The following is a 21,619-nucleotide window of genomic DNA, read 5'->3' as shown; positions in this document are numbered from 1 at the left end:
GGGTAAATACCATGGGACCCAATGCTGGATGATATGGTAAGGGTATGCTTAGTTTTATAAGAAAGTGTAGACTGTCTTTCAAAGTTGCTAAACCATTTTGCATTCCCACCAGCAATAAATGAGACTTTCTGCTGTCCCACATCCTCACTGGTATTTGGTGTTGTTGGTGTTTTGGATTTTAGTCATTCCAGTAGTTGTGTGGTGGTATTTCACTGTTTTAATTTGCAATTCCCTAATGATATATGATGTTAAACATCTTTTCATATGCTTATTTGTCATCTGTAAATCTTCTTTGGTGAGGTGTCTGTTAAGATCTTTTGCTCACTTTCAAAGTGGGTTGTTTGTTTTCTTATTATCATTTACTCCTTTTCTCTTACCAGTAACTTTATATTTAACATGCATCTCTCCTAAATTGCTTATGGTTGGGTCTTATTTCTTTTGTTCTAATATTCTTTATGTTTTAATATGTTCAGTTCATTAACATTCAGTGCTATCATTTATATGGTTGGATGTAGGTCTACCTAAGTTGTTTTCTGTTTTCCCTTTTCTACATTTAAAAAAATTATTTGACTTTTTTTTCTTTTAGGAATTCAAGTTTTATATACCTATTGGCTTTTTAGGAATTATCTCTTGAAATTTTTTTAGTGACTACTCTAGGGACTACAATACATGGCCTTACCTTTTCATAGTCCACTTCATGTTAATATTGCACCATTTATTTTTAAATATGACACAAGTTATTGAAGTTAGAAACTTTGCACTTATTCTTCTGTTACTTTCATAAATTTCATATCCCATAAGACAATACTATATTTTTTCTTTATGAATATATCTGTATTTTAAAGAATTCCAGAGGAAAGCTCTTATTTTATATTCACTCAATAGTAACCATTTCTTATAGTCTTATTGTCTTTACTTCTTATTGTCTTTACTTCTGGTTTTCAGTAATTTAACTACAATGTGATTAGTGTGGTCATCTTTTCATTTATGCACTTGGGGATTTTCTGAGCTTCTTGAACTTGGAAAAGTATGCCTTTAACAAAATTGGGCAGTTTCTGGCTACTATTTCTTCAAATTATTTTCTGTTCTATTTTCTCTTTTGTGTTCTTCCTGGAAATCCAATTATATTATATAAGACATTTTTACATTGTTGCACAAGTCCCTGAACTGTGTTCCTTCTCTATTCCTCTTCTCTTTGTTTTTCAAATTGGATAAATTCTGTTGATCTATGATCAAGTTCACTGACTCTTTCCTATGTCATCTCCATTCTACTTCAAAGCCCATTCAGTGAATATTTTTCAGGTATTTTTGCTTTTTGTTTAATTAAAAAAAATATTTTTTAGCGGCACCTGGGTAGCTCAGGCAGTTAGGTGTTTGACTTTGGCTCAAGTCATGATCTCATGGTTTGTGGGCTCGAGCCCCATGTCGGGCTCTGTGCTGATGACAGCTCAGAGCCTGGAGTCTGCTTCGGATTCTCTATCTCCCTCTCTCTCTTTGCCCCTCCCCTGCTTGTGTGCTCACACCCACTCATGCGCTCTCTCTCTCAAATCAACAAATAAATATTTTTTAAAATTTTAAAATATTTTCTATTAGTTTAGAGTTTTCCTCTATTTATTATGAGCATATTTCCTTTATCTCAGTGATGATATTTTTATTATCTGCTGTAAGCCCTAGTCTGATAATTCAAACATCTAGATCATCTAGAGGCTAATGTTTATTGGATTTAATTTTGTTTGTTTCCCATGTAATAAACAAATAGGTCACATTTTTCTGGCACTTCATGTATTCAATACTTTTGCAATGTATTCTGAATATTATGTTATGTTGTGGAGACTTGGAATATCTTATATTCCTCCAAAGAGTGTTGATAGTCTTGTTTTAGCAAGCAGTTAATTTGGTTCACTTGAATACAATCTCTCTTACCCTAGCATTTGGCAGTGATTCAAATCTCAGTTGAGATTGCTCTTATTCTGTCCCATGTATGCATGGTTTAGCGGTTAGCCAGTGTGGTATAAATTTATACACAGGATTTGTGGCTTCTGTTCTCTGCCTGTCCCTTTTCTGGGGTCTACCACCCATCCAGAATAATGTTTAACCAAATACCAGGGCACCTCATGATCCAGCCAAGTTGATACATAAAATTAACCATCACACTGTATCAGGTTCATTGAATGTTTGCCTGGAAGACACACATTGTCCATTTATCCACTTTAGGAATTCGGAGTTACTATTCATCAACTTTCATGCCACTTAAAGTTACTAACTACCTACAGCAGCTTCTTTCTGCACTTCTTTAAATAATCCCTTATATCCATTTATATTTTTATTTGCCCTCTTGTTTCCCTAACAGCATTGTCAAATAGAACTTCCTTTGATGATACAAATGCTTATATCTCCACTGTTCCATAAAGCTTTGGATTAGCCACATGTGGCTTTGAACACTTGAAATATGGCCAGTGTGACAGGGAAATAGAATGCTTAATTTTAGTTACTTTAAATTTAGACAGCCACATGTGGCTAATGGCTACTCCAAGGGCAGTGCTACCCTGGAAAATGTTTTTGTTTCCTTTTTCAAATGTATTTTAGCTGACTCATTTCTCTAATAATTTGCTTTGATCTACTTAATGAATTAAGTAATAATTTATGGGGTCACACTATGTGTAAGATTTAATGTTAAGCAGGATTTTTATTCCTTTTCTAAATCTTAGTACCTTCTTTTTTTTTTTTTTAACTGTTTTGGTATTTTTAATATCTGAAAGTTACTGATCTTTTCCAACTGACCCATGTAGAGTCAAGATTCTCTTACTTTTACTTTTACTTTTATATAGAAACAAATTTTAAATAGTGTATTCTCTACATGTGTGGTTGCTGTAGTCCTTCCTCTGTTGCCAATCTTTCTAAAAGTGTTAAAATTGTTATAAATCCATATTTTTTCCATGGAAACTGTTACTAAAAACTATTAGTTGTGCTGCATTGTTGAAGGCTTCTGACCCTCAACTATTTTCCAAGAGGAGTACTTTTAAGTTTTTGAAGAAACTTTCCTCTTACTCTCTGCTAATTTTTTAAGTGCTGGTAATTAGCACTGATTAAATTAGGTATTGTTAATCTCCTTTGTAGAAATAATAAATATATTTACAAATAAGTCCTTGAATTAATTATTTTGTATGTTTGTATGTTTAATTAAAATATGTTTAACTTTAAATTGTGGATGTGCACATTTAACACACTGGTTGATTATTTTTACTGTATGTAGTATAAATTTTTCATTTTATTTCATGATATTTTGATATTTATCATTTCAGGACCACCAAACAATTTTGAGAGCATGGGCTGTAAAAGATTTTGCTCCAAATTGCCCTTTGTATGTCCAGATATTGAAGCCTGAAAATAAATTTCATATCAAATTTGCTGGTAAGTTTAATTTCAAATTTCAAATTGGATGGTAAGAGATATGTCTCTGAAATTAGTGGCAACTTAATATATTCATGAATGTATAGAATAGAGGGATTCCTTTTATCATCTACTTGTTATAAAAGAAGTTACTCACTTTAAAAAGTGGCAAGATAATATTTTGGGAGTGTATCTTTGATTTTTTATATAACTTGGTGATTTTAGCAACCGAATTTCCTGGATATCTTGATAAGACTATAAATAGATTAGCACTTATAGTTTTATGCATAATATAAACACAGGTTTCAAATGCTGTATATCTATTAATTTATTCTTATGTTTACACAGATAGTGTTTTGCTATAGATTATTTAATACACAAGTAAACTTCCCATGCATTAGAGTAATACTGAAATGTATTCAAGTACAATTAGATTTATTTAGAGATAGATTTTGAAAACATTTCAAGAAAAACATACATGTGAGTTTTTCATAGAGACACTGCTTTTGAAGTAATTTCATCTGAGATTATACTTTAAACTGTTAGGAAATTGAACAGTAAGATGATACTTTAATTTTTTCCTAAATGTTTCTGTAGGAACTAATTTTGATCCAGACAGTAATTTATATTCATGTAAAAAAAAAAAACAACTTTGTTTTTTTAACATTTCACCTTCATAATTGAAGCTGCAAACACCATTAAGATGTAAACCATTTTAACTATGCGTTAGCAAAATGTATTTCCTCCAGAAGATGTGTTTACATATCTTATAATGTTTACCTATTTGTATATGATTTTTAGTGAAAAAATTATAAGCACTAAGAAATTTCTAAATAATAACAAAAAATATTGCCATTCAATTTGCTCTGTTTTTTTATCTTTTAACTTTGCTTCTAATGGCATCATTTTTTTTTTTCCTAAAATTTATTGTAAACAAAGCAATGGCTCTCAACTATGGCAGCATTTAAGTATCTGTCTGGAAGGTTTTTTTAAGTACTAATAACTGATTAAAATTGTGATGATGGTGCCAGGGCATTTTTAAGCCTGTTCCCTAAACTGAAAATTAAAAATAACAGTACCTCCTTTGTAAATGACTTTGTGAAATTTAGTGGAAAATACATGTAAATTCTCCATCTGCTACCTGTTACATATTTAATTAGCATTAAAGAAATGCCAATTGTTTATTTAAAAGACCTTTGCAACTAAGCTGCTCCCTTTTTATTGTTATTTAGCAAAAGGAATATTTTTATAAAGTTCTTATCATACCTGATAATGACTTCTAATGATATAATTTTTTAGGAAGGTTGTAATGGCATAAGCATCAGACCAAGTCCTAAAAATGAGAATTTAAATTTGAGTGCCACCACTTAAGATTTAGGTAGGCAAATTAGAGTTCTGAACCCCATATTTCTTTTTTGTTAAATTATGTATCGTAATTATGATGTCTTTATTCCATTAGTTAGGATTAACAGTAAGAATTAAATAATATCGGAAACATACTAGGTGCTCAATAAATGGAAATCGAATGTGGATCATAATTTTGAATGTGTTATTACTAAATTTCAGAATAGACTTTTGTTCTTTTCCCTTTCTTAGCAGGCCATAGATAGGCTCACAACAGATAGATCAAACTCACTGAAACAGTCCACCTTTACAAACAAGAAATTACAAAGACTATTTGTATCGATTCTCTTTCATATTCTTAATTTGCCATTTTTTTGATAAACCCATTGAAATGAATGAGATAGTTAAAAATTCTATCCTGATAGTGTATCACAATATATCTAATTTATGGCACCTGCTGAAATTCCTCTTAATGATGTCTGTATTCTTTTATGGCTGAGATTACAACATCTCAGAGGAACTCTTTTCTTATATTATAAAAAGATGAAAGCATCCTGGTTTCATTAAAACGCCATAAGACAGTTTGGGGTGATGTATGAGACTCTGCAACCAATATAATATATTTTACATCTCAGCATGAGGTTAAAAGATTATGGACTTTGCATTTCAAAAGGAAGTGTATCAAGCTGTCACTTAGTTTGTATGGAAGATTGTTAAAATAATGGTCTTCAATGAACCATGTTCCCTGTGTCTATGTCCTATGTTGATGGGACCTTGCAGCTTATACCATTAAGAGATGAAGTGCAATTCCCCACCACTTGAATAGGTGCTGGTCTTGTGACTTGCTTTGCCCAATAGAATGTGACAAAAGTTACACTGTATGACTTCAGAGGCTAAGCCTTAAAAGTCTATGCTTTTGCTTTCCCTTCACTGGAACATTACCCAGAGACTGCATGTAAAGGATCCCAATTTAGCCTCCCTAAAGATGAACAATCACTTGGAAAATGAGACTTATCCATCCTAGGCATCCTACCTCTCTAGCTCCTGACTTGCCCACAGCCAACCCAAGGAGTCATGTTAACCTACAGAATTTTGAGAAATAAAAGTGTTGCTTGCTTTAAGTCACTATGCTTTGTAGTTATTTGTTATTTGGCAATAGATAACAAATATCATTTGTAATAAAATAATATTTGCCTTACTTTTAAACCATATCATTTGATAATATTTATATTACTGTCTTTTCATTCTTATAAATGTTAAATAGCACAATTCTAATTATCACAGGATATAAAATGAGATAATTTTATTTTTTTATTTACCTTAAAATGTTTGTTTATTTTGAGAGACAGAGCGCATGCATGAGTGAAGGAGGCATAGAAGAGAGAGAGAGAGGGAGGGAGAGAGAGACTCTCAAGCAGACTCCATGCTGTCATCACAGAGCCCATTATGAGGCTTGGTCTCAGGAACCATGAGATCATGACCTGAGCCAAAATCAAGTCTGACACTTAATCAACTGAGCCACGCAGGTGCCCTGTTTCTCTTTATTTAAATAGCCCCTTTAATACACCCTAAATTGTGGCACTACTACTATGACTATAATTTATATATTTTTAAAAAGTAAATCCATGTTTTTAAAAAAGGAAAAGAAGAAACTTCAAAATTTGGGTTATGAGTTTATAAAATATTAAAAAATAGAAACAATATAGCAACCTACCAATTATTCCTTTGTACAGATCTACCTTTCCTATCATGTATGGATCCTTTTCTTCTGAACAAAATGACTATAGGCATTCATTAAGGTAAACTATTGACTTGTTAAAATATCATTTGAATGAATTATTATATCATTAATTATAATTAAAATAATCCTCTACACTTTGATGAGAGTTACAGGGGAAAAGTCTAGGTGGGCTTGATTTCAGCAGCAGAAAAGATATGCTTTTATTCATTTCACCAAGACAGGAAAGTAACAATAGTAAGTCTAGAGATAGAAAGTCCTCAGTAGAATAATAGCTATGATACAGAATTTCTGAATATAAACCCATGCACACTACAAATTTCAATGAGATTCAATAGCATAAAAATATACTTCATAGATAATTTGATTATTTTAATCACCACAAGTTTCCTAAGAAGAAAATAAACTCAAACAATCTCATACAACAAGTTTACTTTCAGCAATTTTCCTTTTTATAATAAATTTGTCAAAGTAAAGAAACTGATATTGGGAAATCTGTAAAGAGACCATCCTCAGTCAAATCTTCATTCTCTTATATAGTAACTGCATGATCCCAAGCTCCTTAATTTCTCTTGACTTGAGTTTTTTTTTAAAATTTATTTATATTTTTTAATTTTAAAGAGAGAGAGAGAGAGAAAGCAAGCAGGGGGAGGGGCAGAGGGGGAGAGAGAGAGAGAGAGAGAGAGGGAATCCTAAGCAGGCTTCATGCTCAGCATGGAGCCAAGTGCGAAGCTTGATCCCACAACTCTGGGATCATGACCTGAGTCAAAATCAAGAGTCAGTCATTCAATTGGCTGAGCCACCCAAGCGCCTCTCAACTTGAGTTCTTTGATATAGAAGAAGAGGATAATAAGGGAAACTATCCCATAGGGTTGTTATGATAAAAAAAATATTCAAAAGAACATCAACCACTAGTAATTGGTACCTATCAAATTGATGATTATCATTAATCTTAAATGTCTATTTCTCATCCTAACAAAACTGTGTTACCCTTGTTTCCAGGAAAAGTAACTGAGGATTGCTCATGTTTTATAAACTGCTAATTATAGTAAATATTCAAAAAGCACATAGTTCTCAGCTCGCACATGTTTTCCAGAAAATAGAAAAAAAAGATATTTCCCAGACTCATTTTATGAGGCTATCCTAGCCATGATACAAAATTCATTGAAGAGAGTATAAGAAATGATTAGAGACCAATTTAGTATATAAAATATACTACAGAAGTAACAAAGTAATGTATTTAAAAAATAATATTACCAAGCTGAAATTATTGTAGAAAGAGATCTTTATGTTAAAAGAGAAATTAGTATCATGATTTTAATGCATACAAAAAAAGCATTTGAGAGAGGATTCAGTATCGATTTACAATTAAAAAAAAAAAGAAAGAAACAGGGTTAGAAAGCCATGAGGAAAACATTCATTAAGCTAAGGAAAATTATCTACAAAATAACCTAGAGGAATAAAGAACATTTAATGACCACATATTGAAAGTTTACTTTTAAGAGTACATTCAAACAAAGGTGCTTACTAAAACCACTTTTACTCAGCTTTTTCCTGGAAATCCTAAGGAGTGCAGTAAGATTACAAAAATAAATAAAAGTAGTAAGCATTGAAAAGGGTGAAGTAAAATTGCCATTATTTATATAAGATTATATAATATATAATTGTACATATATTCCACTAAGAAAAAGGGGATCTTATACATTTATATGATTTCCAAAATTAAATCTCTGCCTCAGTATTCACTATGAGCTTCAGTCTTATATCTCCAACTGTACAGTCAGTATCTCCCATTAGGTTTCTAACAGTTGTCTCAAAATTAAGATATCTAGAAATATTTATTGATTCTTCCTGACTTGAAATCTGTTTCTGTCTCTTTCTTCCCCAAAACCTATGAGTCATCCTTCCATTGTTTGCATTCAATCCATCAAGTCCTACAGGGCAGACTCCCTGAGTATCCCAGGCTTATCCACTGACACCACACTAGGCCATGCCATGATCATGGCTGTGTCAGAATACTCCACTTTTCTTCTTTCCTGGGTGTCCACGATTTCTGCCTATAAGCTTACTGGTGCTCTTCATATTCCTCAGCACATTTGCAACAGCAATCACTGTTTGTGTGTTATGGTAGGCAGCTATACCTTTGTACCTCTAACGTCAACCTAAACTCACTAGTTTCCTTTTTCCAGTATATCAATGCCAACATTCTTTTACAATATCATTATTGTAAGATTCTTCCTGGTGGATTATTTTTGTCAACCTCTGGAGAACAAAAGTCAAATGGTACTATAGCTTTGGTTGTGTTAAATCTCTTTTCCAGTGAGAAATATTTTTTATCAATACACTTCTTTTTTAAGAAGTGGCAGTTGGTACTGAAACATAGGAAGAAGTAATGGCAGTGTTCCATAGCTATGACTAATATAAAAATGTGGTTTTGTAACATCTTGTATTCTCTGTCAGCTTCTTGTAGGACTAGCAATTCTAGTAGAGTGCCTCCAAGGTCATATATGTGATCTGAAATCACCTAGAAAAAAGGACTCCACATTATTAAGCCCTTCACAGATTTTCTCCTCCGTGGCAAAACCATGATGAAAAAGGAAAACATTATAATAGTTCAGCTTTCAGACATGTTTCTGTAGATTTTAATCAGAATAAAACCAAGCCCATATATCTTTCTTCACTCTGTATTCCAAAAATCATTAGAAAAGAAAACATGAAACAAGACAAACATAAGAAAAAAATGTGGTATACTAGGAAAAGAACTGCTTTATTGAAAATCCTTGAATGAACTTAAAGAATAAACTATGCTGTCCAATTATTTGAATCTAAAAGAAGTTTGCTATTTGTCTCCTAGTCAGATGAAATTACTCAGAAAATCAGTGGGAGGTGAATTCCTGTTATATGAGTAAATTCATTGCTAAATTTACACTGCCTCTATCTTCACCCCCCAAATAAAGGGTTATGTCACCTGTGAGTGAATATTCAATTCCCTTTCTTTTGTCAACAAACTTTCAACATTCTGGGTCCTTGAAAATTTTCTACGTCATTTTAACAGAATGTAAGAAGACCTAAAAATTAAATTGGTAAATTTTCACCTATAGATAGGCGTGAGGAATGTTAATAAATTTGTAGGAGTAGAAAATGTAAAAGAATAAAGAACATAAAAATCAATTTGTAGGTTGTGAATTTTCTATAAATTTTATTTTCCATGCTTTGACTATGATATTTCATAAGTAAGAGAATTTGAGTTAAAGTACATGAATGAAAGGAAGAATCGTACCTCAAGAGTAAGTGTTGACTGAATGAAATTCTCTCTACTTCACAGCTTAAACATGCCTAGAAGAATGATTCATTATACTAGAACAGTAGGAGTTGGTTCTGGGAATTAAAAAAAAAAGATTTCAATTGCAATACAAGTTAAAAGTATAGACAAAAATATTTTTAACAATACCATTGACATTACTGTAGAAACTTATATCTTTCTTATAGTAGGTAGTTGTGGCTATCATTATAAAAGCAATATTGTTTACAGTATGCACATATGTGCACATGTCTGTGCCCACACAAACACAGATCTTGGAGAAATAATTTGACTAAAAACTGAAGGTCTTATCTCAATTTAGTCACCATTAATTTTATGGCTGAAACACCAGACATTCCAATGCCTCACTTTTTTCTACCCAAAAAAGAGAGTAGAAAAATATTTCCAAGTAATATAAATATTGGAAATTATCTCAGCTGTTTCTAAATAACATATGTAAGTGCAATGCTTGACTTTCACCATATGGTAAGGTGTGAGTTTTTCATGCTGAATAATTTCATTTCCCATATAACACCCACATAGATATCATTTTAAATTTCATTCTTACAACCTACTTAAGAACATAATGCTTTGAATTCCTATTTTTTTCAAAAGATAAGTTACCACAATTTTGAAAATTCTTCATTTTCAGGTGGAAATTTTTTTTTTCTTTGATTTTGTATTCTGATAGAGATTATCAGAAGCCACTTAACCTAAGGTCTGTTCAAAACCAGCACAATTTGGAGGGTCTTTAAATTTTTTTCTTTCCTCACTATTTTTTACTTTGCAAAAAATCAAACATATACAGTTTAAAATTATACAGTGAAAACCTGTATTCCCTCCATTTACATTCAGCAATTAACATTTTCCCACATTTGCTTAATCTTCTCTCCCTACAGACACACACTCACACACACACACACACAGATACGCACACAGATATGCACATATTTTTAACTTCAGCATGCTTTTCCTAAGAATGACATGCTGCCGTGTACCCACAATAACATTTTTACCTCTGAGAAGATTAAATAATTTCATGAACCAGTCATGTTTAAATGTTGTCAGTTGTTCCTGAAATATCTTTTATAATTGTATGGTACTATTCAGTATTAAATAAATATTCCATTTTTTTATTGCATTTGCTTTTTAATTTTTTATTGAAATAATTAAATTTGGAAGATTAGTATATACAGTATAGAGCATTCCCATATACCCTTCATATCACACAGCTTCCTGGGATGTTAATTTCTTATATAATCATGGTACATTTAATCAAAGCTAAAAATTAACATTGGTGTAAATTATTCCTTAAGTGAAATATTTTCTAGTATTTCATTCCTCTTAACAAAAATATCGGTAACTTACTTGCTTTACTTTTTTATAGTTTCTAAGATTTTAATTTGTGGGTCTATTAAATAACCAAACCAACTTTCCTGTTTGTTCTCTTTGACACTTGATTAAATTGCCATTGAACATTAGGTATTTCAAGCCATTTTCTTGTGGGGCACTTAAAATTTAATGAACTTGAAGCATCTTTATATTTTTCTCCATTAATTTTCTTATAGTCTTATATTTCTCCAAGACTCAATTTCATGGTTCTGAAAGCCAGAGTAGCATATTTCTTCTTCTGTCTTTGGAAAGTGCCAGGCATTTTCTATCATATCCTAGATCTATGATTTTCAGTCTGTAATGTAGTTTCTTAATAACAACGATTTATAAAGAATAACAGGTATATCATCTTGCACCCACATTTACTCATTCAAACAATGTTATTAAGTCCTACTGTGAACAATTTGTTATTCTAGGTACTAGTAGTATGATGATAAATCAGATGGACTAGCTGTCTATTCCAATGGCCGGTTTTCTCATTTTCTTTACCTTTCACCCTTTTTATCAAGAATGAGCCAGTGTACTTTTACATTTTGCCCGAGAATACTACTCTAACAGAGCCTGTTCTTTCCACATAGAGCTTCAACTATGACCTTATGATCCTCCTCTCCTGCCCTTGCCACCCTCCATATATATCAAAACTCATGATTCCATTTCTGTTCTAGACTTATCAGATTTTGCTTGATGAGATTAGTCAATCTGATAGACCTATTTTAGGTAAAGTTTTTTATAATTTAATATAATACCCTCATCTCTGGAGTAATTATGTTTGTATTGAAAAGTCTCTTAAAATAAGACTTTTAACCCCCAAAGAATGAAATCCTAATATAAAGATGATGGCAAATATTATCACAGGATATTTATCTAATGTTGCCTCAAAACATGTATGACAGCATGCTGTGCACACACAAGCATGTGTTTGGGGATGGGTGGAGAGAGACTGTGAATTAGCCTTTACTAAAGAATTGGAACGTTCCAGGAGATTAATGAAAGTTATTGTTGAAGGTATAACATTTTAACTAGATAATAAAGTAACTCCAGGGGACTTGTGGATTGCAGTGGACAGGACACAAAGGGTCTCATAGGGGTGATTATTTAGGAAGCTATTAGAGTGTTCAGGTGAGAGAGACTGAGCGATTGAACCAGAGTAGTGATGATGGATGTGGAAAGTGAGAAAGATTCATGAATCATTTCAGATATATTCTGTGGACCAAATCATCACTTAACTATGGGAGCCAAAGATAGTGAGAAATCAGTTTATTTGATTTTTGCCACTCTCCTCTCTTTTTTGTATATCCTCCCATTTAATATAAATTGTATTATAGCAGTTTATGAATTGATTTGTAGCTTGCTTCGATTTTCATTTAACTCCTGAGTAGGAGTTTCTTTTTTTTTTTTTTTTTTAAAGATTTTATTTTTGAGTAAGTCTCTACACCTAATGTGGGGCTTGAACTTACAACCCCAAGATGAAGAATTGCAAGCTCTACTGACTGAGCCAGCTAGGTGCCTCTAGCTAGAATAGGAGTTTCTTAAATGCTCTTCAGTGACATGCACAGTGCTCGACTCATAGTATCTTATTATTACTAGCATATAGGCTATATTATAAGATTTAAAAACTTAAAAGATCCATTAAGAATGTTCAGAAGTAGTACTATAACTCAGTAAAATACAAATATGCAATAATATATAAAATAGTAAAAAGGTTGGGGCGCCTGGGTGGCGCAGTCGGTTAAGCCTCCGACTTCAGCCAGGTCACGATCTCGCGGTCCGGGAGTTCGAGACCCGCGTCAGGCTCTGGGCTGATGGCTCAGAGCCTGGAGCCTGTTTCTGATTCTGTGTCTCCCTCTCTCTCTGCCCCTCCCCCGTTCATGCTCTGTCTCTCTCTGTCCCAAAAATAAATAAACGTTGAAAAAAAAAATAGTAAAAAGGAAAAAAAATTGCAATCTCCCCCCCCATCACCGTGTAGGGAAAAACCTGATTCTTTCCTACTGTGTTTTCTCCCTGGTGAGAGAGTACTTCACTAATCACATAGGAACATCACTTCTGACTCTCTGGTTACCAAATATGTAGAGGTGTCTTCCCCACATCAAGCAGTTCTCTAGGATACCAGCTGAATGTCTTACAGTTCAACTCAAGTCTGTCTCTACCCAGAGATAGCATCAGATGCCACACGGGAGGGCTCAGGGACTTCCCTTCCCCCACCCCTTTCAGAGGCCATTTGCATGTCCAGGTTGTCACCTGTGCTTCTGCGGACCAACATTTGGCTATAGATTGCAAGTCCTAGCACCCCCTTCTTGGGTTTGATTGATTTGCTAGAGTGGCTCAAAGAACTCAGGGAAATATTTACTTACATTTACTAGTTTAATAAAGGGCATGGTAAAGGATACAGAAAACAACCAGATGAAAAGATTCATAGGGTAGAGGCCTGGGAGGGTCCCTTGTGCAGGAGTTTCTGTCTTTATGGAGTTGGAGCATGTCACCTTCCCAGTGTATGTATGTACCAAACTGAAAGTTCTCCTAACCCCCTACTGTTGGGATTTTATGGATGCTTCCTCCTGTGGGCATGATCAATGATAACTCCATTTCCAGCCCCTATCCTCTCTCTGGAGGAGGGGGGAGGTGGAGCTGAATCTTCTAATCTTCTAATCATGATTTGGTCTTTCTGGGGACCAGCCCCCATCTAGGAGTTATCCAGGAACCCATCCAAAGTTGCTTCATTAGAACAAAAGAGGCTCCTGGCATTCTTACCATTTCAGAATTTACAAGGGTTTTAGGAGACGTGTGTCAGGGAGTAAGTCAAAGACCAATATTAGAACAAAAGAAACTCCTAGGGCTCTTATCCCCCAAGAAATACAGCATTTCAGAAGCTCTGTTCCAGGAACTGTAGACAGATATCTATCTATCTATCTATCTATCTATCTATCTATCTATCTATCTATCTATCATCTATCTATCTATCTATCTATCTATCATCTATCTATTATCTATCTATCTATCTATCTATCATCTATCTATATCTATATATCTGACATATATATGTCTTTCAGATATGAAAGTAATGTTTCATCATATTATAGTAAAAAAAGTTGTGGAGGAGAAGAGTGAATTAGAGTAAGAGCATCAGAAATATAAACAGATTCCTGTAATTTTTTCTGCATCATTTCATTTTTTTCCTTGAGCAGCATTTCATCTTAAAATGTGTGTTCTTAGAATGCCGCGCTAGAGGTAATTTTAGGAATTGCCTGATGGGGAGCACAGGTATGAGTTTATTTGTTTAAGTAGTAAAAGGATGTATAGATAGAAATCAAGAAAGGATAGAGGCATCACTAACATCTGTTTACACAGTTACATGAAGGTTTCATAAGGAAGTAGAATGAGTTGCATACAACATTTAAGTAGAAGGACATTTATTAAATTTTATTATAAGGATAAATGTAGAAGGAAACAACAATGTCTAGCCATATGAGAATAGATACACAAGATACATGGATGTGGTGTGTATATGTATTTTCCAACCAAAAGTCATTATTAGATTATATTAAAATGAGAGGCAATACAAATGAAATAAGTAAGATATGGAATTACTTAAAGTAAGGTAACAATTTTATTAATATAATTCATGTATAATGAATTTTATTTCATTTTTATATAGAAACATATTATTAGCTAGAAGGTGATTTTGCTGATAATGTTGTTTTTTAATTTGCTTATAGATTTTATATTTTTACATTTTTTTCACATAAGGTCCAAATTATTAAGTATAATTAATGCCATGAAAATATTTATAAATCGTTATATCTAAGCAGGGAACATGTTATTCACTTAATTACAGCTATAAAAATTATGTTTGTATAGACTATAATAATTTGTTAATGTGAACTAAAATATCATTATTAGGTAGGTAAAAGATAATGTATATAAATTTATGAATCTGTGAAATCAGCATATTGTTATATTTTATAACCCATGACAAATGCCATGTAATATTTTAATATAATAATAACTTTCATTGGTGCCAAGTTCTCATTTAAGCCATCAAGCTATTCTGTAGCCGTATATTCATAGAGACAAAAACTGATGATCAGTCAGTACCTACTTCCTTCTTGAGAATGTTAACTTAGCTTCCAATGAAGGATGAAAAATAAGCAAAATTAAAAAGTGATAGCTGTTTTTAAAAATCACCAAGGTGAATGTCATGAGCTTAGATAAGTTATTTCCAACAATTTTTGGAAGTTTATGTGTTTGAAAATAAGAAAAAGAAATGTGTGATCTGTTGAAATTGTAGATTAGTAATTTTGATGAATTAGCTCCTCCTTGGATTGTGTATTCAATATTCTTTGTTTTTCAGCGTACTAAGACTCACTTTTGTCAAGAACTAAAATAATAAGTAAATAAATAAAATAATACATCCTCAGTTACCATAAGAGAAGTTTTCCTGGACGTGGGCGATAAGCTTAAGATGATTATCTAGTGTAATTTCTAAGGTGAATAGTATGTGTCCTTTTATGATTGTTAATATGCAGTGCCAATTTGCTCTTCAGAAATGTATAACTTATTTTTGCAAAAGTAAGCAATATTCCTTTTAACTCTTGGCCCTTGGGCAAAGGAAAAATAATATTAAGAGTTATCTTATTATTATTATAGTTACACTAATATTGGCAGCCAACATTTATATAATGCTTAGTATGTGCAAGGACTACTGTTCTAAAACACTTTTTGTAGATGAAGTCAATTAGTTTTCATCACAACCTTATATTATAAAGTAATATGTTAGTTATCTATTGCTGTGTAACAAGCACAAAATTCTGTGGTATAAACAATAAACATTTATTATTTCACAGTTTCTGTGGGTCAAGAATTTGAGAGAAGTAATAATCAGGGTATTTATGATGTTGCAATGAAGATGTCAGTTGGAACTACAGTTACTGAAGGCTGGACCTGCACTGGGAGATCTGTTTCCGGTGTGGTTCACTCTTTACTCACAAGTGCCAGTACTCACTTACTGGCAAGTTAGTGCTGGCTGTTGCAGGAGGCCTCAGTTCTTTACTTCTTGGACTTTTTCTTGGGGCTACTTGAGTGTCCTTACGATGTGGCAGCTGACTTCTCCCAAAAAACATTGACCTAAAAGGCAGCAAGGCAGAAGCCACAATATCTTTTATGACATAGCTCTGGCTGTCCCACACTGTTATTTCCACGATATCCTATTGGTTACACAGATCAGCCCTATTCTGTGAATACCAGGATGGGAGAACCACTAGTGGCTGTCCAGGAGGCTTGCTACCATAAGTAGATTTTATTGGTATAGTTCACTCTCGAACAACACGAATTTGAGCTGCACGGGTCCACTTATATGTGTATTTTTTTGTCCAATAAATATAGGACAGCACTATAATTATATTTTCCTTATCATTTTCTCAATAACATTTTCTTTTCTCTAGCTTACTTTATTATACGAATACAGTATATAATACGTATATTATACAATTTCTGTGTTAATCCACTGGATGCTATTGGTAAGGCTTCTAGTCAATGGTAGACTATTGGTAGTTAAGTTTTAGGGTAGTCAGATATTACACGTGGATTTTCCATTTATGCAGAGGTTGGTGCACCTAACCCTCATGTTGTTAAAGGAACAGTAGTATTCTTGTTTTACAGATGAGGAAATTGAGACACAAAGATATTAAGTAAAGTGCTGATGAAGCCATTATACTAAGTGGTGGAACTAAGCCTTTAATCTATGTTCTCTGTCTCCAAAATGTGTGCTATTAAGAGATATGTGATATTGCTGTTAATAGTTCATTTTAATTTTCAATTATTGATTACTGACAGAGCTGTTCATTCACATGTATCTATTGTCCATTTAATTTGTGTGTTCATTCATATGTAAAATATAGCCCCGAACTCTTACTTTCTATAGAGGTGACTATTTTTCTTAGTGAATTATAGAGGTTTTTCATACTCTTAAGTTATGAACACTTTGATTTTTTAAAAATTGCATTGTTTTTTTCAGTTTTCAAGTTGTCTTTGGATTATGTTTATGGTGCTTTTAACTAACAAAAGTTTTATCTCTTTTTGGCACTTTTGTGATTTTTGCCTCTAGATTGTCCATAGATTCATCATTTAATAGTTCAAATCAGTGTACTTTCCAGAAGTTACTTCCTTTTAGACAGAATTTGTAGCAACCTCTAGAATTGTCCCTTAAGGTCAAAAAGAGTGTGTGGAGAGTGAATGACTAAAATGTCCAATTTACTTTATTTCTTGGAATCTGTTGATATGAATATTATATTGAAGAATTGTGGGACTGTTTGGTGGAATTTTGGTGATATTGAGGCCAAGTAGGGAAGGACTCAGCTAGACAAAACATTTGGCTCAATTACCCATGAAATGAACCTCACTTTTGCATTGAGGAATTCCTTTTAAGTTACATATGCCCCCAGTAAAACTCAAATTTCAATCTTCTTTTGTCCTTTACTTTTACTTTGTTTAGATTGTTAGATGACCATCTAGTTGACAGTAGCAACTATCTATCTTTCTATCTATCTATCTATCTATCTATCTATCTATCTATCATCTCTCCCCCCCATATCTATCATCTATCTCTCTATCTAATCTATCACCTATCATCTATCTCTCTATCTTATCTATCTATCTATCTATCTATCTATCTATCTATCTATTTATCTATCATCTATCTGTCATCTCTCTCTCTCCCCCCTCATATCTATCATCTATCTCTCTATCTAATCTATCACCTATCATCTATCTAATCTATCTATCTATCTATCATCTATCTATCTTCTATATATCATCTACCTATCTATCATTTGTCATTTGATACAAACATTTTGGAGGAAAAGGGAAAGATTTGGTTATTATGGGAGACTGCCAAAAGGCGGGCAATAGCCAATAAGTATGTATTAAATGCCTAATATAAGTGATGAAGTGAGAGCTTCTTCTGAAATTTTGTCCAGAGTAATGACACTAGCAAAAACAGCTGTCACAGATTACACATGACAACTATAAATATGGCTATGGGTTGTCATTTGCCTGGGAGGATCAGATAAATCATAGCATCTTCTTGTATTGTTAAAGGAAAGGTGTACACTCATATAAGCTCATATTTCCATTTATTCTCCATTTTTCTAAAACAAAAATATTTACTTGGTATAGAAATTTATAATTTACTGCATGGTGTCCTATGTTAGTTCAATCTGAAATTTATATTTTTATAAGGTAGATGTAAATAACTATACCTATTTGTCTAATATGTTACTAAGCATAGTTGCCTAAAGACTACATGCTTAAAGGCATGGGATTCAGACTTGTATTTTGTGACTCCAAATCTAATGATCTTTAAATAGAGTACAGGACAACATTTGTAACATTTTTCTACTTTATCATGCACTTTTACAAGTGCTAAGATATTATATTTAATCTTCATAGAATTTAATCTTGATTCAGAAGATCCATTTTCCGTTTAATTGGCAAGAATTCCTTGAGAGTTAGAGTGAAAGAGGTATGTAATGGAGTATTTACCTGGACTTGACATCATCGCAAATACTTCCAGTCTTATTTACACAATTCAAATCTCACAATACCCAGCCTCAATCTTCTGTGTTTCAATTTTGCTTATTCAACCATCCATTACTATCTAAACACACTCCTTCTGCCTCATTATGACTTTTAGTGCAGTGCTATTCAAAGTGTAGTCCAATGACAAGTTTTAGTCTACAGACTTTTGCTGGGCTACAAGTACATCAATTGAGAGTAAGCATTTAGAAACTTTGATAGCAATTTGACATCACTGTGACATCCAAGGGCATAATCAATGTGTTATCTCTTTGGAAAGTGAATAGACTCACATCAGAATCATAGGTGAGTGACACATGGCATGAGTTCTATATCAGCCATGCACAATAGACATGGATGGTGTCTGCAATGGGTTGGAAATGAAGAAGAAAAAAAATACTGGTTCTTCATCACAAATAGCTGAGGAGCATTGTTCTAATGCATCATCAATCTGGATTCTTCATGGGCCTCTCTTTCCTTTCTTCTCTTCTGCCCTCTTTAAACAACCTGAGCTCTGTGGGCTGTCATTTCAACCAAACTCATATCACTATAGTAATTTCCTTTATTTTTGAAAAGAAAGCATACACACAACAAGATCCTACATAGGTGGATCCTTTTTTTCCTGCTCCTTGGCTGAGCACTGCTGGGGAAAAAAAAATCACTTAGAGGGTCAGATTCATGTCCTCGTAAACTCATTTGGGCAGCTCAGAAGCCATCTTAACAGAGTGGAATTTTTTCTTATCAAAACACTCTTTTGCTCTTGCAGTTACAATTTCAAACTTTATCTCATTTTTCCTAGTTTTCTGAAAACAATAAGTGGAAATTTCCTGAAGTTTTTGCTACCATATCTTCCAAATGTTACTTCATTTTCACTTATTACTCCCTGCTTTCCTTCTATTACAATACACTTCCCTTTAATCTGTATGCTGGATCTCATTGTCTCATAGTCTGTCAGCAACCTTGTAATATTTTCTCTCCTTAATCCTTAGACCTTTCTCATTTTTTGTTAATTTAGTTTCCATAAAAGTTTATTCTCCTACCTCTGATTTTATTTTTAAGAAAATTACCTCTGTCCACTTTCTTCACCATTCAACTAATTTATTCTTAATTTACCCTTAAAATCTTAGTTTATTTTTTAAATTCTTTAAAGTTTATTTATTTGTTATTTTTGAGAGAGAGTCAGCAGGGGAGAGGAGGGGAGAGAGGGAAAGAGAGAGAATCTGAAGTAGACCGCACTCTATCAGTGCAAAGCCCGATGGTGGGGCTTGAACTCACAAACGGTGAGATCATGACCTGAGCTGAAAGCAAGAGTTGGATGCCCCAAAATCTTAGTTTAAACATCACTTCCTTGGGGATGCTTTTGTTGATTTGCCCCAGGGCAGGAAAGGTGTCCTTTTGTATCCCTTTATAGCACCTGGATTCATTCATTCATTCATTCATTCATTCATTTATTGTAACAGTTATCACAGTATAAAGGTATATTTGCTACTAATGAATATAGAGATCTTTCAAAATCCCTTTGTATCAGTGACTCAAATCATTTTAGTCCAGCTGTGATTTTAGTGTGTGTAATTACGAAGTGGTGAAATTGTTTTCAAGGTCAAATTTGACTTCATTCCTTCCAAACTCCTTCATGAAATGGTGGGTTTCGAGGAACATGGTGGTTGTATTTTTTTCAGTCATCAGTTTAATTTAGTGGCTGTTTGAGCCATTTGTCCCTCTGATAGCAAGCAGCAATCTTTAATGTGAGTTCAGGAGAAGGAAAAACCACTTGAATATATCACTTATTTTAATGTGTTCGGTAAATGAATTTTAGAGTTGTATAATTTTTGTGGAGTTTTCATAGGTAGTTTGAATTTAAATTAATAATGAGTTTAGGCAAGTTATTTTACCTCTGAACATCTGATTCTTTATCTGAAAATGGTTTAACACAATATACATTATAGAGCTTTTGTGAGGTTTAGTAAAATATATACACATACACACATATATAAACACATACATATGTACATAAAAACTGAAATGCTGGTTGGTATTGTTATTACTATTAAGATGATTAAATGACTATATCATTAACCCTCATGACATCAATAACTATCATGAGCTAGTGAGGAAAGAATACTTTTGGCTAGAACATAAAGAAATAAGGATTCTGAGGACAATAATTTTTCAAAAACGATTAACTTCTGTTTTCTGACATGTGTAAAAGAAAGAGAGGTTAATAGAATTAAACTTTTGCACTAGAGTACAGGAAACTTGATTCTCCTTTTGAGCATTTAATTAGTATGATACTTTAAAATTGCAGCATTGAAATAATGCAGGGATTCAAGCAATAAGAAAATCAGGCAAGCTTTTTATACTCTTTATTATTGAGGTGAAATAAATCTGTTTTATAGAATATTGCCAATCTCAGATGGAGTTGAATCCTATATATTTAATATGCATTCTTATATTTAGATCTTGTAAAACTAAATGACTTTTAAAGGTTTACTTAAATCTATTCTTAGCCAGTTAGTGGTTGCATGGCTCACAATCCTGGAATTGGCAAAAGTCTCTGATGTGTGCTGATGCATGTGTGTACATATATATGTGCACACACACACACATTCATCAATTGGTTATTTTATTGATTAAAGTGACAAAATCAAAATAAAGCTCAATTGTTAGAGATTATCCATTCTCTTCTAAGAAGAAAAAGCAATTTTCATAGCAATCGACCCACTCATGCTTATAAACAGTATAATAAGCAAAGGATATGTGAGAGTTTTTTATAACACAATTTGTTCAGTCTGTGCAATAAACTTTTCCCCTTAAAATAAAAGCAAATAACATTCAATTTTTCAAGTTTATCCTGTTTTGTGTTTCTGTTTAAAAGCTCTTTTCCA

General features: G+C 32.9%; 1 protein-coding gene across 3 annotated transcripts in view; it reads left to right on the top strand.

Moving 5' to 3' along the window:
• Positions 1-21,619, top strand: part of KCNT2 (potassium sodium-activated channel subfamily T member 2) — a 366,395-nt gene that overhangs the window by 196,862 nt on the left and 147,914 nt on the right. For all 3 annotated transcript variants that reach the window (XM_047077238.1, XM_047077237.1, XM_047077236.1), the window contains exon 13: positions 3,303-3,411. In XM_047077238.1, the coding sequence (XP_046933194.1) occupies positions 3,303-3,411 (109 nt within the window). The remainder of the gene's footprint in view (positions 1-3,302; positions 3,412-21,619) is intronic.

This window comes from Lynx rufus, unplaced genomic scaffold (genome assembly GCF_022079265.1).
Source record: "Lynx rufus isolate CCGP_SWC_20201006 ecotype Redwood Valley unplaced genomic scaffold, mLynRuf1.p SCAF_15, whole genome shotgun sequence".
Lineage (NCBI taxonomy): Eukaryota > Metazoa > Chordata > Mammalia > Carnivora > Felidae > Lynx > Lynx rufus.
Note: the sequence above shows the minus strand (reverse complement) of the source record. Positions and strands in the feature narration are given on the sequence as shown.